A 17,537-nucleotide genomic window follows, 5' to 3' on the forward strand; every position below is an offset into this window, starting at 1 on the left:
ATAACAACAAACTAAAAATGACCTTTTGGTGTTGTTAGATGGCATCCCAAACTGACTTTTACACCTGTACTTCTGACATTTCCAAACTCGCTCGCCTTGACTTTGTGATTGGAAAATCTGTCGAGCAGGTTTGATATTTGCACGGCACACCAGTTTCGGTTACATACTCTACAAGCAGGGTTGTTGCCAGCACCCGAAATGACGGAATTTTGTAGCTGGAGACAGAAAAACATTTTGCCCATTCCATCTTCTGTGACAGACAAAAATTGACCTGTAAAGATAAAATAAAACTGACTGCCTTGTGTGATTTTCCACCAAAACAGAATTGCCATTGAACAGCTTAGTCTACCAGCAAAATTTACACCTCCAAATGCAGGAAAAAGCATTTCGGGGGGTCTAGGTTTCAAAATTTTCCAGGGAGCATGTTCCCAGACAAGGTTTTTAGAGTTATTTTATAAGAAAGGAAAGAAACATTTTCTACCATATCCAACTTTTCTACCATCCTGCATGTAAAATTGGAAGCATCAGTTTCACATTAAGATAGCAGAAATTATGTTTCAATTTTGTACAGCACTATCCAAGTACTGAATTTTTTCTAACAAATCTTATTTCAATTTTGATACAGCTGTTATTCAGTTAGTGAGTATTATTCAGCTGCTGTCATTTTCCTTACAAACTCTGTGGTCAAACAAGTTTTGTAACACATCTATCACAATATAACGAGGTTACAAGAGTTCACATCTCCGCGGGAAAAAGACGCCAGTCACAAGTTCAGAACGTTGTAATCAGCACCGCGTATTACGCACGGCGGTGAGTCACCAAACAACCTTCCGCCACTCCCCGGTGAGTTGGTACGATCTAACGAGGCGGCCTACTTAATCAGTATCCCAGCGATCAATGCTGTCTTAGGCAACCTGAAGCTGTATGTAATCACCCATTGTCCACATAAGGGTACAGGCCTTATATACATTTGTAGGCATAGGGGGAAAAAATTGTGTTTCCTGTTTCAGTCCGAAAAAATTAGGGTCGGTAGGTAGGGATTGCCTTTTTTTTCCTTGTAATTTTTATTAGGCTGGCCAAAACTCTAGTGATACATGTTACCATACAGTTGAACAAAGCAAACTGAAATACAAGAGGACACTTAGAGGTCTTTTACTGTCAAACTTTATTTTTGTGCATGATAGATACATTTATCCTTTATTAGATAGGACTAGCAGTGTAGTGCTTCGATATGAAGCAGTGCTTCAATAGGAAGCAGGCTTAATAAAAATTCTAACTAGAAGCTATAAGAGTCCACTGCCCTCCCAAAAAAGTCTACGGTTGGGAGGTTTCTCTAGGGTAGGTAGGGAAACAGGAAACACAACATTTTTTTTCCTAGGCCTTACAGCTGACAACATTGTCAGGGAATGACTGGTCCATACACGAATACCAAGTGAGGGAGGGTTCTAGGAAGTGCAGGGGATGGTTCGAAATATCTCATTCTGAAGTCAGAGATTGATAACGTTTAAAAAGTCCTTCCAACACTAAATGGTGCAGCCCCGGTAGTTACCATTTTTGTTACTTTAATTTAGCCCTGGGCCACACAGCTTTTTTATTCATAGCAGGGGGGTAGTGCACTGGCAGTGGTATGTGTGTATATGCAAGACATATATGAGGTCCTTAGATTAAATACAAATTGATATACTCCTTAAGGAAAATTTCATCATAATGATGTTGCAAAATTCAGTTCATAAGTTATAATAACATAGCTGCGCTCTGCTTTATCATTGATGAATAAGCAATATGAGAGTTATCAAAATGAAGAATTATCATTGATTGAAATGAATAATATAAATGGGGGTGTAAAACATTTTTCCGCCATCTCAGGAAAAAATATCAACAAAAATGTCCCCGCAGTTTCAGTCTTATATGCATCAATAACTAGCTGCATTGTGTACTGTATTTTGATCTCTGTACATTTCATAGTTCCTCCGACAGATATCAGTATCGTGAGCACGGCCTAGTATAGGTCATGTAAGGGCAGTTTTGGAAAGATCATACCTACTGAGACCAACTCGACAAATTTATGAGGCAATAATTCACTGTAAGTTTATCTTTTGCTAGACTGAGTACCATCTGGGTAGTAGTTCCCTCGTATGTTCGCTTCTACTACTCCTCTGGGGAACTGTACATTCAAATATTTTGGTGGTATGTCCGTTAATGATAAAATTAAAGAAAAGGTTCTAGAACGCTCGTTTAAACAGGCGTTCCAACACCTTTTTGAATACAGCGATCAGTTAACCATTTTAAATTTCTTGGGTAGCAGATTGAAGCAAACTACTAACTGGATGAGCCCAATCAGTGCGCTCATCTCATTAAATATATTTCAGGCATTAGAGATGTCCAAGTTACCAGACGGACTAGCAGAGGAAGTGACTGTATAAAGTGTATAATAAACGTCAGAGCGAACCACTATCCAAGTGGTATGCAGGCTAATCTTTTGCCACATCTGGGTGCATGCTCAAAAATATGCGGAACGGAAACACAGATAACAATTCGTTATACAAATGTACATCAACGTATCATTTTTGCATTATCGGTTTGAATGAAACATAATGCATGGTAGGAGAATGCCTATCATATTCATCTAAATGTATGACCCTGATCATATTGTGGTATACAAGAGTTAATTACAGCCGAAAGCAAATCATTTACTGTATATGATATGCAAGTTGGAAGCTCTGAATGTTTTTTATTTATTCGGGTTTAAGAAAAGTCTGAGTGTCTGTTTTTTTATTTTCTCTTGCTGGAAAAATCATTTCATGACATATCTAACATTAGTTATTTTTAGTTATGGACAAAAGGAAGGAAGGTTTTCTGACATTATACTTTAATTTATGTGGTGCACCTAAATTTGTTTTGGTGCACCTAATCCAAAAAACGAATTTCGAGCCCTGACTAGGTAAAAAAAATTGCTACAATGCCAGGCAATCTCCCGCTAGTCACTCTTCAATTGTCTTGTTTAGGCCACACCAATTTAATTTCTTGGTTCACGGATTTTTTCATAAAAAATATGGAGCGAAAGGGCGAATTAAAAATAAAAATTGTAAAATGGTTGGGGTAAAGGTAAGGGCTAATCCAAAACATAGAGAATAAAAAGTTTTCAGCTTGAAAAAAGTACAAAAACACTATTACTGTACAGTAACAGCACCAGTCCTGTTTGTTGAAAATTACAAAAGTAGTGTCAATTTTTATGTTTGTCCCATTCTTCATGAATGAAAAATATAACTGCAATAATAATACCCACATTTTAAGGAGCTTATAAATAATATAAAGGCCAATTTGCTACACCAGAAAGTTGGTAAATGGTTTCATTAATGGTGAAAATTTGCTGAGAGGTAATTGTTATTTTTATTTTTTTTTTCCAAAAAATAGGAGCGAGCGAATCCGTGAACCAAGAAATTAAATTGGTGTGGCCTTATATACTATTATATAAGATGATTTTACGACCAAATCATGACAAGCGCTGTTTTAGTTTTATGTGATTTACTTCCCATAGCAATATGTGAAAAAAATTACTCCAATGCCCGGCAATCTCCCGCTCTCTAATCTACCGTTTTTGGCGACCGGTTGCGTGACCTTCAGCACTCTACGCCCGTGTTCTGTAATATTCATGATTTCCGCCGCCTCCCGCTTTCACCGGGGCAAGTCCGTGTTGCCTAGCAACGGCGCTGCTTTGCTACGTCACACGAGTGCCGGTTTACCTGCCGATCAGTTATAAATGATTCACACCCTGCCACCGCGTCCCTACCCCAGCTGAATGAATTAATGATTAGCCCCCATTGTTAATGATTCACCCGCACCCTTTCCCATTTATTTGGTCCCAGGCTATGAGCACCTGTCAATTGATTAATACTTGAGTGCCTGACAAACAAATATGTTAAACAAGCTACTGTACACATGACATGGAATTCCTGGTTTCTGGAAAACACGGGGAGTTTGTATTCAAATCTGAATTGGTCAACTGGTAACTGTCTTCAGGTATACACCTTTCTCACGCGGCGGCCATGATAGATCTAAAACGAGTTCAATGTGGCAAACAAAAGGCTGTCCATCATAATTAGCAGTTCGACCAATGGTAGCCTGCCAATTATGAAATCGACCAATAAGTGAATGGCTGCAAATTCGTTAAAAATTTGCATTATTATGTTTTTATTTTGCATCTCTTAAGGGACTATGGGGTCAGTCTACACTACTCTAAATTGCTACATCTTTCGGTGCATAACACTTCTTGTAATATTTATTATTCTATCTTATATCATGAAAATTTGTGTGGTTTTGGGGCAGTGCTGTCTCCAGCTTGAAATTTATTTCCGTCCCAAATTTTGTGTGGGGGGTGGGGGAGGGCCGAAGGCCCGACGCGAGCGCCGCAGGCGCTCGCCAAACTAGGGGGGTCCGGGGGCATGCTCCCCCGGGAAAATTTCAAAATTCAAACCCTCTAAGACGCTATTTCACGTATTTTCAGAGGCAAAATTTCATTCCGCAAAGTAGGACTACCGACACCCCACGATCTCGAAACAAAAGGCTTTGTTCCGACTGCCCGCCCCTTGGTCGGGCATTTAACTGACGAAATATTTTGTTCCTTAAGCAGTGTAACGTTTACACTCTGAAATTTACCATGATACTTGTTCGTCGTCATTTTCACGTATTTGTTGATAATGTGTGGATAGTTCGGGGACTGGATAACGCCGCGGGTGTTGGCGTTATTGGCCGAGGGACATTGGCGCATTTCAGCTCGTAAGATCGTATTAAAAGGAAGTTTACATCACCTATTTTGTCTGGTACTGGTTGCTCATGATCAATTAACTTTCTATACCATATTTTGCTTAATAACTCTTCATTTTGCTGGTGTCGTGTTGCTGTTTCTTTAACCACCAAGAAATGAACATTTCTCGATAAAGTTGACACCTTCTGCTCATCGTCCAGTACCGTCCAAAGGGTACAGATTTGCAAAAGATCGGAGAAAAATTGCCAACAGCGGTCATGTTCACAGCGCTGGGTAAGAATACTGCGATAAGAAAACAGTCTCCCGATAGTTATTTTCTGATATAAAATAAATGTCAATCCGAATTCCAAAACTCAACCCAAACTACGCAGAACAAAAAATGTTTTCACGGCTAAACTTTCCGTAAGGGGCAACCTATGCGGGGGCATGTGATGGGGTCGGCAGTCAACCGTCAAAACATGCGGGCTCACTGTAAAAATAGTCTCCTACTTACATTTTTCGGCGGGCGCGGCTACTTCCGTATGATTTTAGTGGAAGGTCGGCAAAAAAAGTATACAAGTTCGATTCCCGACATTTCCCCGTGAAAACAGCGTTAAATGCAGCCGAAAATTATGTATGTAAGCTGTAATAGCAGCGAGTTGGAAAATGCGGCTGGACGTGTTGTTACCATGGTAGCAGCTTCGGCGGCAGCCTTTTGAAGTAGCGCCTGCGACAGGGCGTGCGTCATTATTCTATAAATCCAATCAACTTCCCACCAATCACAGCCAGCAGCGGCGCGAACAAAGCGGTAACACCGGTACCATGTCAATCACGAAGAAGCGCGGGACTTTACGAACACGGCGCTGCGAACTCGCTCCCAAATCCAAGCAGAAAAGTGCTTTTGAAGATACATTTCGCAAGAATCGACCGTGGCTTTGTCACATCATAGATTCAGACGGCGAGAATATAGTTTTTGCCGTCTGTTTATAGTTTACACCAGGGGAAAAACCTCTTTTGTTGACGGTTGTAGAACTATGGAGATCGCCAGTACAGTGTACGGTTTACTGAGGTCTCCGACACACAAACGACAGCCGAGTAAAGAAATATAATTTCTGATCCACCGTGTTAGGTTCATAATGAATTACAGTTTCCCGTTAATGTTGATTTTAAATCGTATAAGGGCCGGGTGATTCCGTCAATCCGATCGGTATTGCGAAATAAAACAGTGGCTAGGTAAGATAACGTCGCAGCTTCGCCTTCTTTTGCAACACGCGAATAGCACGTTTTGCCGATCTCTAATCTTCACACATATCCATATATCGGGGCCGCGTTTATCTCGCGGCTTGGAAAGTGGAGGCGTGGTGAAGGAAAAGGCAAAAATCGATTAAATTCAAAGTCGGACGCCTATTTTAGTTATTCAATCGTTTGCATGCATCATTTTAGTTATTGAACCTGCCTTTTTAAGCTTACAAAACTGCATTTTCATGTCATGAAATTAAGATTTTTTTGGGACGGAATGGGTGAATATTTTTTCCGTCCCGACGAGTAAATTTCCGTCCAGGGACGGAAGGACGGGTCCTGGAGACAGCCCTGTTTTGGGGAAAACTAAATGGGACCTGATTTTAGAAATAAGTTTTGTCTGTTTGCCTCATTGACCTCTTCTTCGATCTATCATGGCCGCCGCGTGAGAAAGGTGTATATGGGCTCGTTGTGCAATTTTATCCGCACCCTTTTGGATTTATTTGGTCCCAGGCTATGAGCACCTGTCAATTGATTAATACTTGAGTGCCTGACAAACAAATATGTTAAACAAGCTACTGTACACATGACATGGAATTTCTGGTTTCTGGAAAACATGGGGAGTTTGTATTTAAATCTGAATTGGTCAACTGGTAACTGTCTTCAGGTATATGGGCTCGTTGTGCATTTTACCCGCACCCTTTTGGATTTATATGGTCCCCGGCTATGAGCACCTGTCAATTGATTAATACTTGAGTGCCTGACAAACAAATATGTTAAACAAGCTACTGTACACATGACATGGAATTTCTGATTTCACGAAAACTCGGGGAGTTTGTATTCAAATTTGAATTGGTCAACTGGTACAACTGTCTTTAGGTGTAAGGGCTCGGCCATATACGTTGTGCAATTGTCATCCAATCACAAACTGAGGACATTCTTGTTTCCGAATTTTTTTCATACTACGCACCCCAACTAATGAATGCACCCCTCCTTCGGGGCATGTCAGAGACAAATCTTTTGTGACTAACATCTAAGAAAAACTAAAATAGAGAATCACTGGTTGTGAAATTCTTCACTTGTCTCACGTATTTTGCATAAATCGAGGACTTCGTTAATTAAAATTTCCTTGCTTAATGTGTAAAAATGTAGTGTTCCCCCACTACAAATTAAATCTTGTTTCAGAAAAAAGCCTTGTCAGCATTTGCTTTGAGCAGTCTGTTATAGCATCCTTGAAAATTCTATACCGTCAAAATTATACGATGGCCTATAACGAATGGGACTATGTCATAACACACGTGGTCCTGAGCTTTGCAGGCATGTGGCAGCGGCTTCTAATATCCCAACAACTCATTTGTCAGAGTCAATTTGCCTTTTCTGGAATATGGGTCCCATACTGTTGCCATGTATTCAAGATGTGGTCGGACTAAGTTATGTTTGGGTAGAGTTGAACACTCAGAACAGTTGATTAGCATGGTCAGCAGATCAGAAACAATCAAGTGCAAACAGAGGACAATGAAACAGAGATCTGATACAAAATAGTCAGCTGTAGTTTCTATTAGACAAGTGTAATACAGTTAATGTGTCAAAAAAGAAAAAAAAGATGTATAAATTAATACTATAAAGATGGAACTGATGGATGTAATAAGAAATGGAAGTTGATATTCTTATTGTAATGTAGCAGTTAAGCACCAATTTCAAACAATAAGTGCTAGCTATAGTACTTTTAAGCAATTGTAGATATCATATTTTAGAGCTTAGTCTTAGACGTCTGTCAGTGATTAAGTCCGAGTTGTATTACTTTGTTGATCAGTGCAATTCAGTTAACTACATGTACATCTAGTAAACTGCTAGACTGTCATTTTTAATGTTCGAACCAATAAAAACCAAACATCATTAATAAAATCAGTGCCTAATAAATCGGTATGTTCAACATCTAATTGGTCAAGAGACAGAGAGTATATGTTATCGAAAATAGCAGAATAGAAATTATAGAAGGCCATACTGAAAAAATTAAAGTCCTTACTCTGTAAGGCACCCACTTTCCACTTTTAAGTTGGATTTATTTCCCCATTTCTTTTATCGTTGCAATATTAATTAAATTGCAAAGTTTCATTTGAAAATAAGTCACATACAAAACTTTCAAAGATTTGCTCTTTATCTAAGAAATTCGTCAAGCGACCTGTCAAAGGTTTGCTGCTCAGGGGTTGCAGCAATTTTTTTAAATATCAATTCAAAGTACTGTAAATGCAGAAATGTTCGTGGTGGGTTAATGTTCGCTGTTTTCGCGGTGAAGTGGTCACCTTACTAGTAAAACTACCGCGAGCATTTCTCTACTAATGGTATTAGACTGCAGTCTATGGTGTTACCGCGAAATTGAAACCACCGCAAAAAGTTCTTTTCCCCGCTACCGTGAATTACAGTACTACTTAGTAAATAAAGTCAGCCTCCATATAGAATTCATAATGGAAGGGAGGGGCATAAAATACAGCTAGGGGTGGCAAGGTTTTAGAAATAACGGCGAGGGGTGTCTCGGAATATCGTAAATTCAAACTTTGTCCTGACCCTTTCCTTAGTGACCCTTCTTGCTGAAAAGGCTATTACGTAAGAATAAATGGCTTATGTAACACCCTATTGTGAGCGGCATAAACGTGATTTGTGGCGGCAAATTTCACTACCAACCGTGGCCCTTACTAACAGGGTTTGATGGCGCATGAAGGGATGACAATTTCCCTCTCTCTAGACCTGCTGAACGTAAAAAGATTGCTGCCTGTAACAGAGTCGGCAGTTGCAAATTTCGTATGGAGGGGGGGGGCAAAAATCACTAAGACAAACTCAAAACCACTGGAAACACATGCGGAACAGTCTTACACTAGACATACGCACAGCCCAAACTCTGGCTTCCTTTAAAACACTCTTTAAAGCACTAATAACAGAAATGACCAAAATGAACGGACTCCAATCATGTAGCAGCTCTCACTATTACATTTTTGTACTGCGTATGTAAAATTGTGTCATATATAAATATAGGGCTCGAAATTCATTTTTGGGATTAGGTGCACTGGTGCACCCAGCGTAAAAAATTGGGTGCACCCAAAAATTTTTGGGTGCACCACTTAAATCAAGTAGAATGTCAAAAAACCTAATAACAAAACTTAGTTACAAGCTATCAAATTATTCAAAGAGTAACATGACAGACATTTTTATTATCTTTCTAACACTTAGATGTCAAGAATCTCAATCTCAATCTCAATAGGGTACTGGACAAAGCCCTTAATTAGAGCATCACATCCAGGTGAGGTGCAGGTCCGTGCGGCCGGTGGCGTGAGGAAAAATAAAGTGCAACGTGCAGAAACCAAAAACAATATGATGTATACTAGTATACTTTGATATCTTTACATACATAAGCGCAAGAAAATATTTGGGTGCACCCTGTGCACCCACAGAAAATAATTGGGTGCACAGCTAAAATTTTGGGTGCACCTGCACATGCACCCAGTATTTCGAGCCCTGATAAAGTTATAAGACTCATTAGGACTTTGAATAATGTAAACGGTATAAACGTTGTCTGACCCTTGCCTCTTCCCTCATGACCTCAATGAAAAGCGGCCTGCAGGCCGACTTCAGCTTTCATGAATAAACAAAGGTTCAAACAAACAAAAAATTGATGCGAAATCAAATCCCTGCAAACTTAAACGCATTTAAATACAAGTCTTCCGATTTGAATCTCTGGGGTGAAAAAATAATCTGATACACCTTAGTTGTCTTCCTAGGGGCCCTCTCTATCAATTTCCCCCCTCCTGTCTGACAGCTTTCGGGCAATAATCACCCAAATCACTCAAGAAGCTAGCCTCGGAGGAAGAGCAGAAATAATTGAAGAAAAGAGAGTGAGGAATCACCTCAATATATCACTCGCTGGTAAGCCCCAAGCAGAATTACCAACAATAAGATTTGACATAAAAAGAGAAGAAAAGGAAAGGGGACACTTTTCTGATTGGCTTTATTTGAAAGAACAATTCCCTCTTTGATGACAACCTTACTGACATCCTACTTAAGTCTGCATCCTAAAATTTAGATAAACAAGATACCACAACCAGAAGTTCAACTGCAGTACTACAGAAAGGCACTAGAGGGCACATCATCAAACTTAACCTTCATTTTCCCAACCCCTACCCACATACTAAATATCACAAGGATCCATTCGCAGCTTTACCAGTTATGCCGTCCACGGACTGAAAATGAAACCTCTTGGCAAAAATCATTAAAATAATTCAGTCAGACTCAGAGAGACCTTTTTACACACATTCCCTCAAAACATCTTTTAACATGAAATCATTACAGAAGTCTATTTCTACTGTATGCTGTCGATGTCTTCACCCATCACCTTAAGCCTGGCTAATATTCATTAAGACCCATAACCTAAACCTGCCCGACAACCTGGTCCTCTGGAGGCACGGCAAACAGCCAACACCATTAATTGCAAGACATTCTTGTGATTACAAGCTTAGCATTCGCAACGCAAAACCAGCACGTAGACCACATTGTAGAATGCAGTTACCTTTTTGTTTATTTAGAACGTAAGAAGTATTCCTTATTCCGCAGAGTTGTAAACTTTTATTTTTATTTCACTGAAGAAGAACGACGGATGTCGTTTGAAACGTCTGAATTAAATTTGAATTATCCAGAAGAAGAGATTGAATTTTCATCTATTCATTATATTTTTGGATGTATAATCTTCACAAACACATTGTAGATTGTTCTTGATGTTCAGCAGTTGAATAGATATAAGAAAATCTCTTCATTGAAGAGGTTCAACAGTTGCGTATGAATACAGTTACTACATATTTTCTTCCAACAGTGACAGTTTTTGAAGGCAAGGTACATACCTCTAAATTTTTGATGTCAGACAGCACATCTTGTTCACGTAGAGTGGCCTAGTCTCAATCTCACAAGAGAGCAAAATCTTTATGGTCAAGCAGGCCACGCCAATTTAATTTCTTGGTTCACGGATTCGCTCGCTCCAATTTTTTGGAAAAAAAAAATAAAATTAAAAATTGCCACTCAGCAAATTTTCACCATTAATAAAACCATTCACCAACTTTCTGGTGTAGCAAATTGGCCTTTATATCATAAGCTCCTTAAAATGTGGGTATTATTATTGAAGTTATATTTGTCATTCATGAAGAATGGGACTAACATAGAAAGTGACACTACTTTTGTAATTTTCAACGAACAGGTGCTGTTACTGTACAGTAATAATGGTTTTGTACTTTTTTCAAGCTGAAAACTTTTTATTCTTTATGTTTTGGATTAGCCCTTACCTTTACCCCAACCATTTTACAATTTTTATTTCTATTTCGCCCTTTCGCTCCATATTTTTTATGAAAAAATCCGTGAACCAAGAAATTAAATTGGTGTGGCCACAGCGTGTTTTAATAAAAGCTCCTTGGTCTAGGGTACAGTATTGGAAGGCGGAGCCCATCCCTCTCTTTCCATTGGCTTTAAGTTTAACCTCCCCAATTGAAGTCGGGTACCCATTTTTACACCTGGGTGGAGTGCAAGCGCATAACATCGGTGGCATGTCAAGGAATCCAAACCAAGGACCAATGGGTTCTGGGCCAAACACCCTGACCTTTATACCACCACAACATCACGAACTACATTACCGTACAATATCTCAACCTAGAAGCCACAAAAGAGCTATAGTGTACAAAATGTACTTTAGGCCACACCAATTTAATTTCTTGGTTCACGGATTTTTTCATAAAAAATGTGGAGCGAGAGGGCGAAATAAAAATAAAAATTGTAAGATGGTTGGGGTAAAGGTAACGGCTAATCCAAAACATAAAGAAAAAAAGTTTTCAGCTAGAAAAAAGTACAAAAACACTATTTTTGTACAGTAAAAGCACCTGTACCCACACTTTAAGGAGCTTATAATATAAAGGCCAATTTGCTACACCAGAAAGTTGGTGAATGGTTTCATTAATGGTGAAAATTTGCTGAGTAGTAATTTTTATTTTTATTTTTTTTTTCCAAAAATAGGAGCGAGCGAATCCGTGAACCAAGAAATTAAATCGGTGTGGCCTTATGTATGGGTGGAAAGAGTCCATATGTTCAAGGAATGCCTGTTTTGTCCTTTAAATAAATGCCACTCACAGTAAACATACTACTATAAAGAGTCCTGCCAAATCCTCTTCTTTTCTATACTTAAGACGTCCCCAGAGATACACCATGCAGAAAAAAAAATCTACATTCATAACTTCATCGCATCTTGTGCACTGCACAGTCAATATCCGCTGATCAATCTGAACATCGGACAAAGAGATGGATATCCTTGAGTACTAGACAGGAAATCCATGGAAATCCACCCGTCATTCCTCAGGGACAGGCTATTTCCTTTGCCTCCTTCTGTCGTGAATACGTAAAACGCTTTTCAAAAGGTAAGGCTGGAGCTGGGTTTTTCTAGAGGGGTTCTGGATCTCATGAAGAAGGGAGGCAAAAAATGTGTGTAGAAATAGAACAGATAATTCTTCATTGTGGACGTAAAACGCTTTTCAGGCTGGAGCTGGGCTATTCTAGAGGGGTTTTGGATCTCATAAAGAAGGGAAGCAAAAATGTATGCAGAAATAGAACAGAAAATTCTTCATTGTGGACATAAAACGCTTTTCAAAAGGTAAGGCTGGAACTGGGCTATTCTAGAGGGGTTCTGGATCTCATAAAGAAGGGAGGCAAAAAATGTGTGTAGAAATCGAACAGATAATTCTTCATTGTGGACGTAAAACGCTTTTCAAAAGGTAAGGCTGGAGCTGGGCTATTCTAGAGGGGTTTTGGATCTCATGAAGAAGGGAAGCAAAAATGTAATACTAGTATGTAGAAATAGAACAGATAATTCTTCATTGCAGACGTAAAATGCTTTTCAAAAGGTAAGGCTGGAACTGGGTTATTCTAGGGGGGTTCTGGATCTCAAGAGGAAGGGAAGCAAAAAATGTACTGTGTAGAAATAGAACAGATAATTCTTCATTGTGGACTTAAAATGCTTTTCAAATTGGTAAGGCTGAAGCTGGGTTATTCAAGATGGGCTCTATAATATCAATCTGAATCTCATGAAGAAGGGACGCAAAAATCATTAATGTATGCAGAAATAGAAATTCTTCATTGTGGACTTAAACAGCCTGAGCTTTGGCATTTTTCTCTAACATGTTACACAACACAATATTCCTTTGATCAAATGCTTTGCTGAAGGCTGAAACTGAGCTATTCAATATAGGGGCTCTGAATCTCATGAAGAAGGGAAGTAAAAAAATGTATGAAGAAATAGAACAGAAAATTCTTCATTGTGGACTTAAACAACCTGAGATTGAGAAGACATTCTTCAATCTCTAAAATGTTACACAACACATGTCCTTCAACTTGCTTTGTTGTAGGCTGATATTAGATAAAGGAACTGGGCTCTAAATCTGGCTGGGAAGGGCGGTAATAAAAATATGTAGGAAACTGAAGGGATTTAGAATATCGAAAGTACTATTAAGATGTCACGATACACACTACCAATATGTCAAACATTATAAAGACCTTCTGTGCCAGTGACGTATGCTCATTTAGAATACAACTGTGTCCATTAAACACACAGCTAAAACAATTAAACAATACACAGGAGGTTCAATGCACATGTTTTGACTGGGAGCTCCCGCGGCTATAATTTCCCTGGGAATTCTGGGTGCTTTCACGCCCAGGGGGGGAGTCGGCGCAGGTCAACAGCACAAAGGCGTGAGTTGATGTGTTACCGTGGCAACCCCTCGATGAAACCCCATACTGAATTCCGCCCGTGCGGGCAGCGACTTACCAATTGTTGGTTGGCTTCATTCGAATCTTTCACAGGGTAGGGCACATAGACCGCTAAGGCCACGCAGTTGGCAAAGATGGCCAGCAGAATGAAATATTCAAAAGGCCTGGAGGAGAACTGGTCAAGGAAAGTAACACGCACAAGGTCGAGAAAAAGATCACACTCATAAATCCATACAACAACATGATAAGACAGAAAGTTATATATACTGAGATACAAATTTAAAAGTGCATACAATACAACGTGTTAAAAATAAGATAATGTGAAAATACGTATCTAAAGTGAAAGACCCAAACTGTAAGAAATGGCTGCCAGAAATTTTACTACATTGGTAAGTCGTCTATAAGTAATGTACTTTTATTTTGAAACAAACAGTCAATTTTTTTCACCCTTGAAGGTTAAGGCTGTGCTGCTTATTATCATTGAACCCTGACTATGGCCAAAATATTGGACTGGTGAAGAAATTGTGGTCAAATGTACTTGTAACGAACTTGTACGTTGTCTATTTATTCATTATTTGAGTAATATATGGATGACATCCTCTGAGAACCCCAAAACTAGTGCAAGCATGCGAATGAAAAAGACATGGTACTACTGCTAGTAAATGATATCAATACAACTTGATTTTACCAAACACAATTCTAATCCTGATACTTAAGAATTATAATCCATAAAAAAAATCACCAATTGATCAGGCCTTATACCAAATAAAGTTCGCATTTTGTTGTGGTATTTTTTTTTCATTTTTTTTTTCAGTTATGTAGATGTTAGGCTGTCATACTACTCATATGTAACATGATAAAGATAGGAGCTTTTCAAAATAATAGCAGGATTGCTACAGAAATATTTTAACATAACATTATTGACTTTGGAATGTCTCTTTCCTGTATCACACAGCAATATTTGGTAACAAGACTCCATTGTGCAAATCTGAAAATTACATTATCACACTGGACTAAGTCACTGTAGGTTGAGACACACCCCAAAATTTTGAAATACATCTACATATAGCTCAACACACATTATTGTTTGATATGAACATATATACTGCTTGCCAAATCTACTTTCAGCCCTCTGTATAATATTTGCATTGTTTTGAATGTCAGCAAGCAAGTCGTATGGCTTTAAGCAAAAGAGTCAATTACTAATGTGAACCATTATAAACCAAGGGCATGTAACAGACATTCATCAAAAGTTCAATTTTTTACGTAGAAAAATTTTGTTTTAGACCGCATTCATACTAAAAAAAATGCTTTGGTCACATTGAATCAACTCATTATGTCTAAAGACGAATCAATTCTTAGAGTAGGAATGCTCCTAATGATTTAGATTTTCTGCAAAACAGTTACTTTGCAAACCACAGTAGAAAAAAAATTACGGTCATTTTGTGACGAATGATATCAACAATATGTGCAACTTCGGGACTAAACGGGTTTTCTGAAAGCGGGAGTGAATGCATTTCCTGAATGAGATGATAATAGAAAAATTCTGAACGCTTTTGGTAATCAAATCTTATATTTTTGAGCCAATAATAGACTGTAAATGTACAGGTAAATCTGATATATTAGTGAATGCATTTCCTGAATCAGTTACAAAAATTCTGAATGCTTTCGGTAATCAAACCTTAAGATTTTTGAGCCAATAATAGACTAGCCTATGAAATGTATGGGTAAATCTGATATATTGTTGTGTTTGGATTGTTATTGTGGCCAAGGATGTTCACCGAAATGTAACACCGCGCTCACACAATGCCCCCATAGCCGACCGCAGTCTAATTGTTACAATAATCAACATGAGAACGTCTCTAAGTTGTAATGGGGCGAAAAGCCCCCGTGTCAATGTGAGCTTTGAGTCAACCTGTCTGTGTGCCATGTTTGCATTGACTGCCACCCTCGCTTTTCTAAACAGTGCCAAATGGACTACTACGGTACATAGAGACTGTGGATTTTTGGCGTGTGTTAACAGTAAGTGTGGCACACAAAACTCAGGCATTTAAAGCTACAAAAATAGGCTTACTAAAGTCCCATGCGTGACCTTTTAACATCCTTTAATCTCTTTCTTCCATGTCAGTTTGGGAGAGAATTCTCATGTTTCACGCTAATTCCCCAACAACACATCTTTATTCCTCTGAGATTTGGATGAATTTTTAACTAAGACCAACTGAATATGGATAGAAATATGTCCTAACATTAAGATCACAGCCTTCCAATGAGTGCAAGGTTTTGAATTTTGCTCAAGCATAAAAATATTGCTTCTATGTCCTTCTTTTAGGAAAAATAACTGCTTTTGCTAATTTTAGTTCCCCTATGGGGGGGTCATAAATTGATCAGCTGGCTTTTATTGCTCACTAATTACCTGGGGTGTGATTTTTTTTTTATTTTTCTCTACAAGAAGACGGTGGAAAGGAAATCTGTGTTCTACCTTTGTGCGAAGAACCTTTTCAAATTATAACACAAGGAGCATTATGTCCTTATCAGCGAGAGTAAACGAAAAGACAGTTTTACAGGTGTGGTAAGTAAATTATGTTGTTGTTCTGTGTGACTTGCCGAGTACAGTAACATAATGTACTCTCCACGCAGAGGCCAGTATTTTAAGGCATTTTAAGTGGGCTGGGTCACGGGAGGACAAAAAGAAAATCTGACAAAATCGGACGTCAGGTAAAATCGCCTAAAACTTTAGTAAAAGATGCCCCAAATGAGCCAGAGTTAAACCTATGCTTGGAAAGTAACAATGAAAGACCTAGGGATAAACAATTTGGCTGGGGAGATTTAAAGGGACTTTCTGTAAGATTTCGGCCCCAAAATTGAAGATGATCTCGAGAACAAAGCCTTCACATTAATGACATTTACATTGCACAACCACTTTTCAGTATATTTGCATCATTGGTTGGTACTTGGATACTTTGAATAGATGGTATTTCAGATATTTTGTGAATTATGCAAAATCAGGCTGACCAAGGTCCGCTGAGTTTCTGAAACCATCTCAATTATATTGACCCTCCCGGTGTAAACAACAACCACTGGTAGGCTAACTGGCTAATTATTTTGGCACACCTGGATAAGAAATTCTACAGGATTAATCTAATTAAATTTTGCTATGTAAAAAAAAAAAACTAATTTCTATGTTGACTTGATATTACATATTGAACCTTTAAGATGAAAGGATACTTCCATTCTACGATGTACATGCAGGCCCTGCGGATGGGATTCTTCAGGCCCAGACAGAAGAGGGCACGCGGGGGCCAGTACGGGCCCTGCTGCCGCTGCTTGCGCTTGTTGGCTGCGGCCGTCATGACGGACAGGGTGGTCTGCCAGCGGTTGCTGAGCGGGGGTGGGTTCGGCGACTGAGCGAGGGTGGCCCCGAAGCTGGTGCTGGTGCTAGCCGGTGGTGCTGGTGCTGGTGGTGGGAGAGTCGGACTTGGACTGGTGCTGTTGTTCCGCTGTGTGCTGCTACTACTGTATCTCCGTCTGTCCGGGAGGTCGGTCCGCTTTCGACCATTATTCACACCTGTGGAGGAAGAAGACACAGGTGTGTTTACCTGAGTGACGTAATAACAATGACAAGATAGACGGGACCGCTATGTCATGATCCTGACGGTACACCGGCACAAGGGCGCTGCCCTGACTCACACAGCCTGGCGTCTTTTACGCATCAAGATCTAAAGCCTTAACCTGTAGAATAACACAGATAAGTACAAGACTTTGCACCATA

The 17,537-nt window shown here is 39.2% G+C and overlaps 1 protein-coding gene across 1 annotated transcript in view; it reads right to left on the reverse strand.

Moving 5' to 3' along the window:
- The window catches only part of LOC118415799 (voltage-dependent L-type calcium channel subunit alpha-1D-like), a gene marked incomplete in the record, with an annotated part of 160,687 nt that overhangs the window by 107,099 nt on the left and 36,051 nt on the right, over positions 1-17,537 (reverse strand). Inside the window, 2 exon segments of the mRNA XM_035820626.1 lie at positions 13,827-13,932; positions 16,994-17,333. Of these exon segments, the coding sequence (XP_035676519.1) occupies positions 13,827-13,932; positions 16,994-17,333 (446 nt within the window).

This window comes from Branchiostoma floridae, chromosome 5 (assembly GCF_000003815.2).
Source record: "Branchiostoma floridae strain S238N-H82 chromosome 5, Bfl_VNyyK, whole genome shotgun sequence".
In the NCBI taxonomy this organism is placed as follows: domain Eukaryota; kingdom Metazoa; phylum Chordata; class Leptocardii; order Amphioxiformes; family Branchiostomatidae; genus Branchiostoma; species Branchiostoma floridae.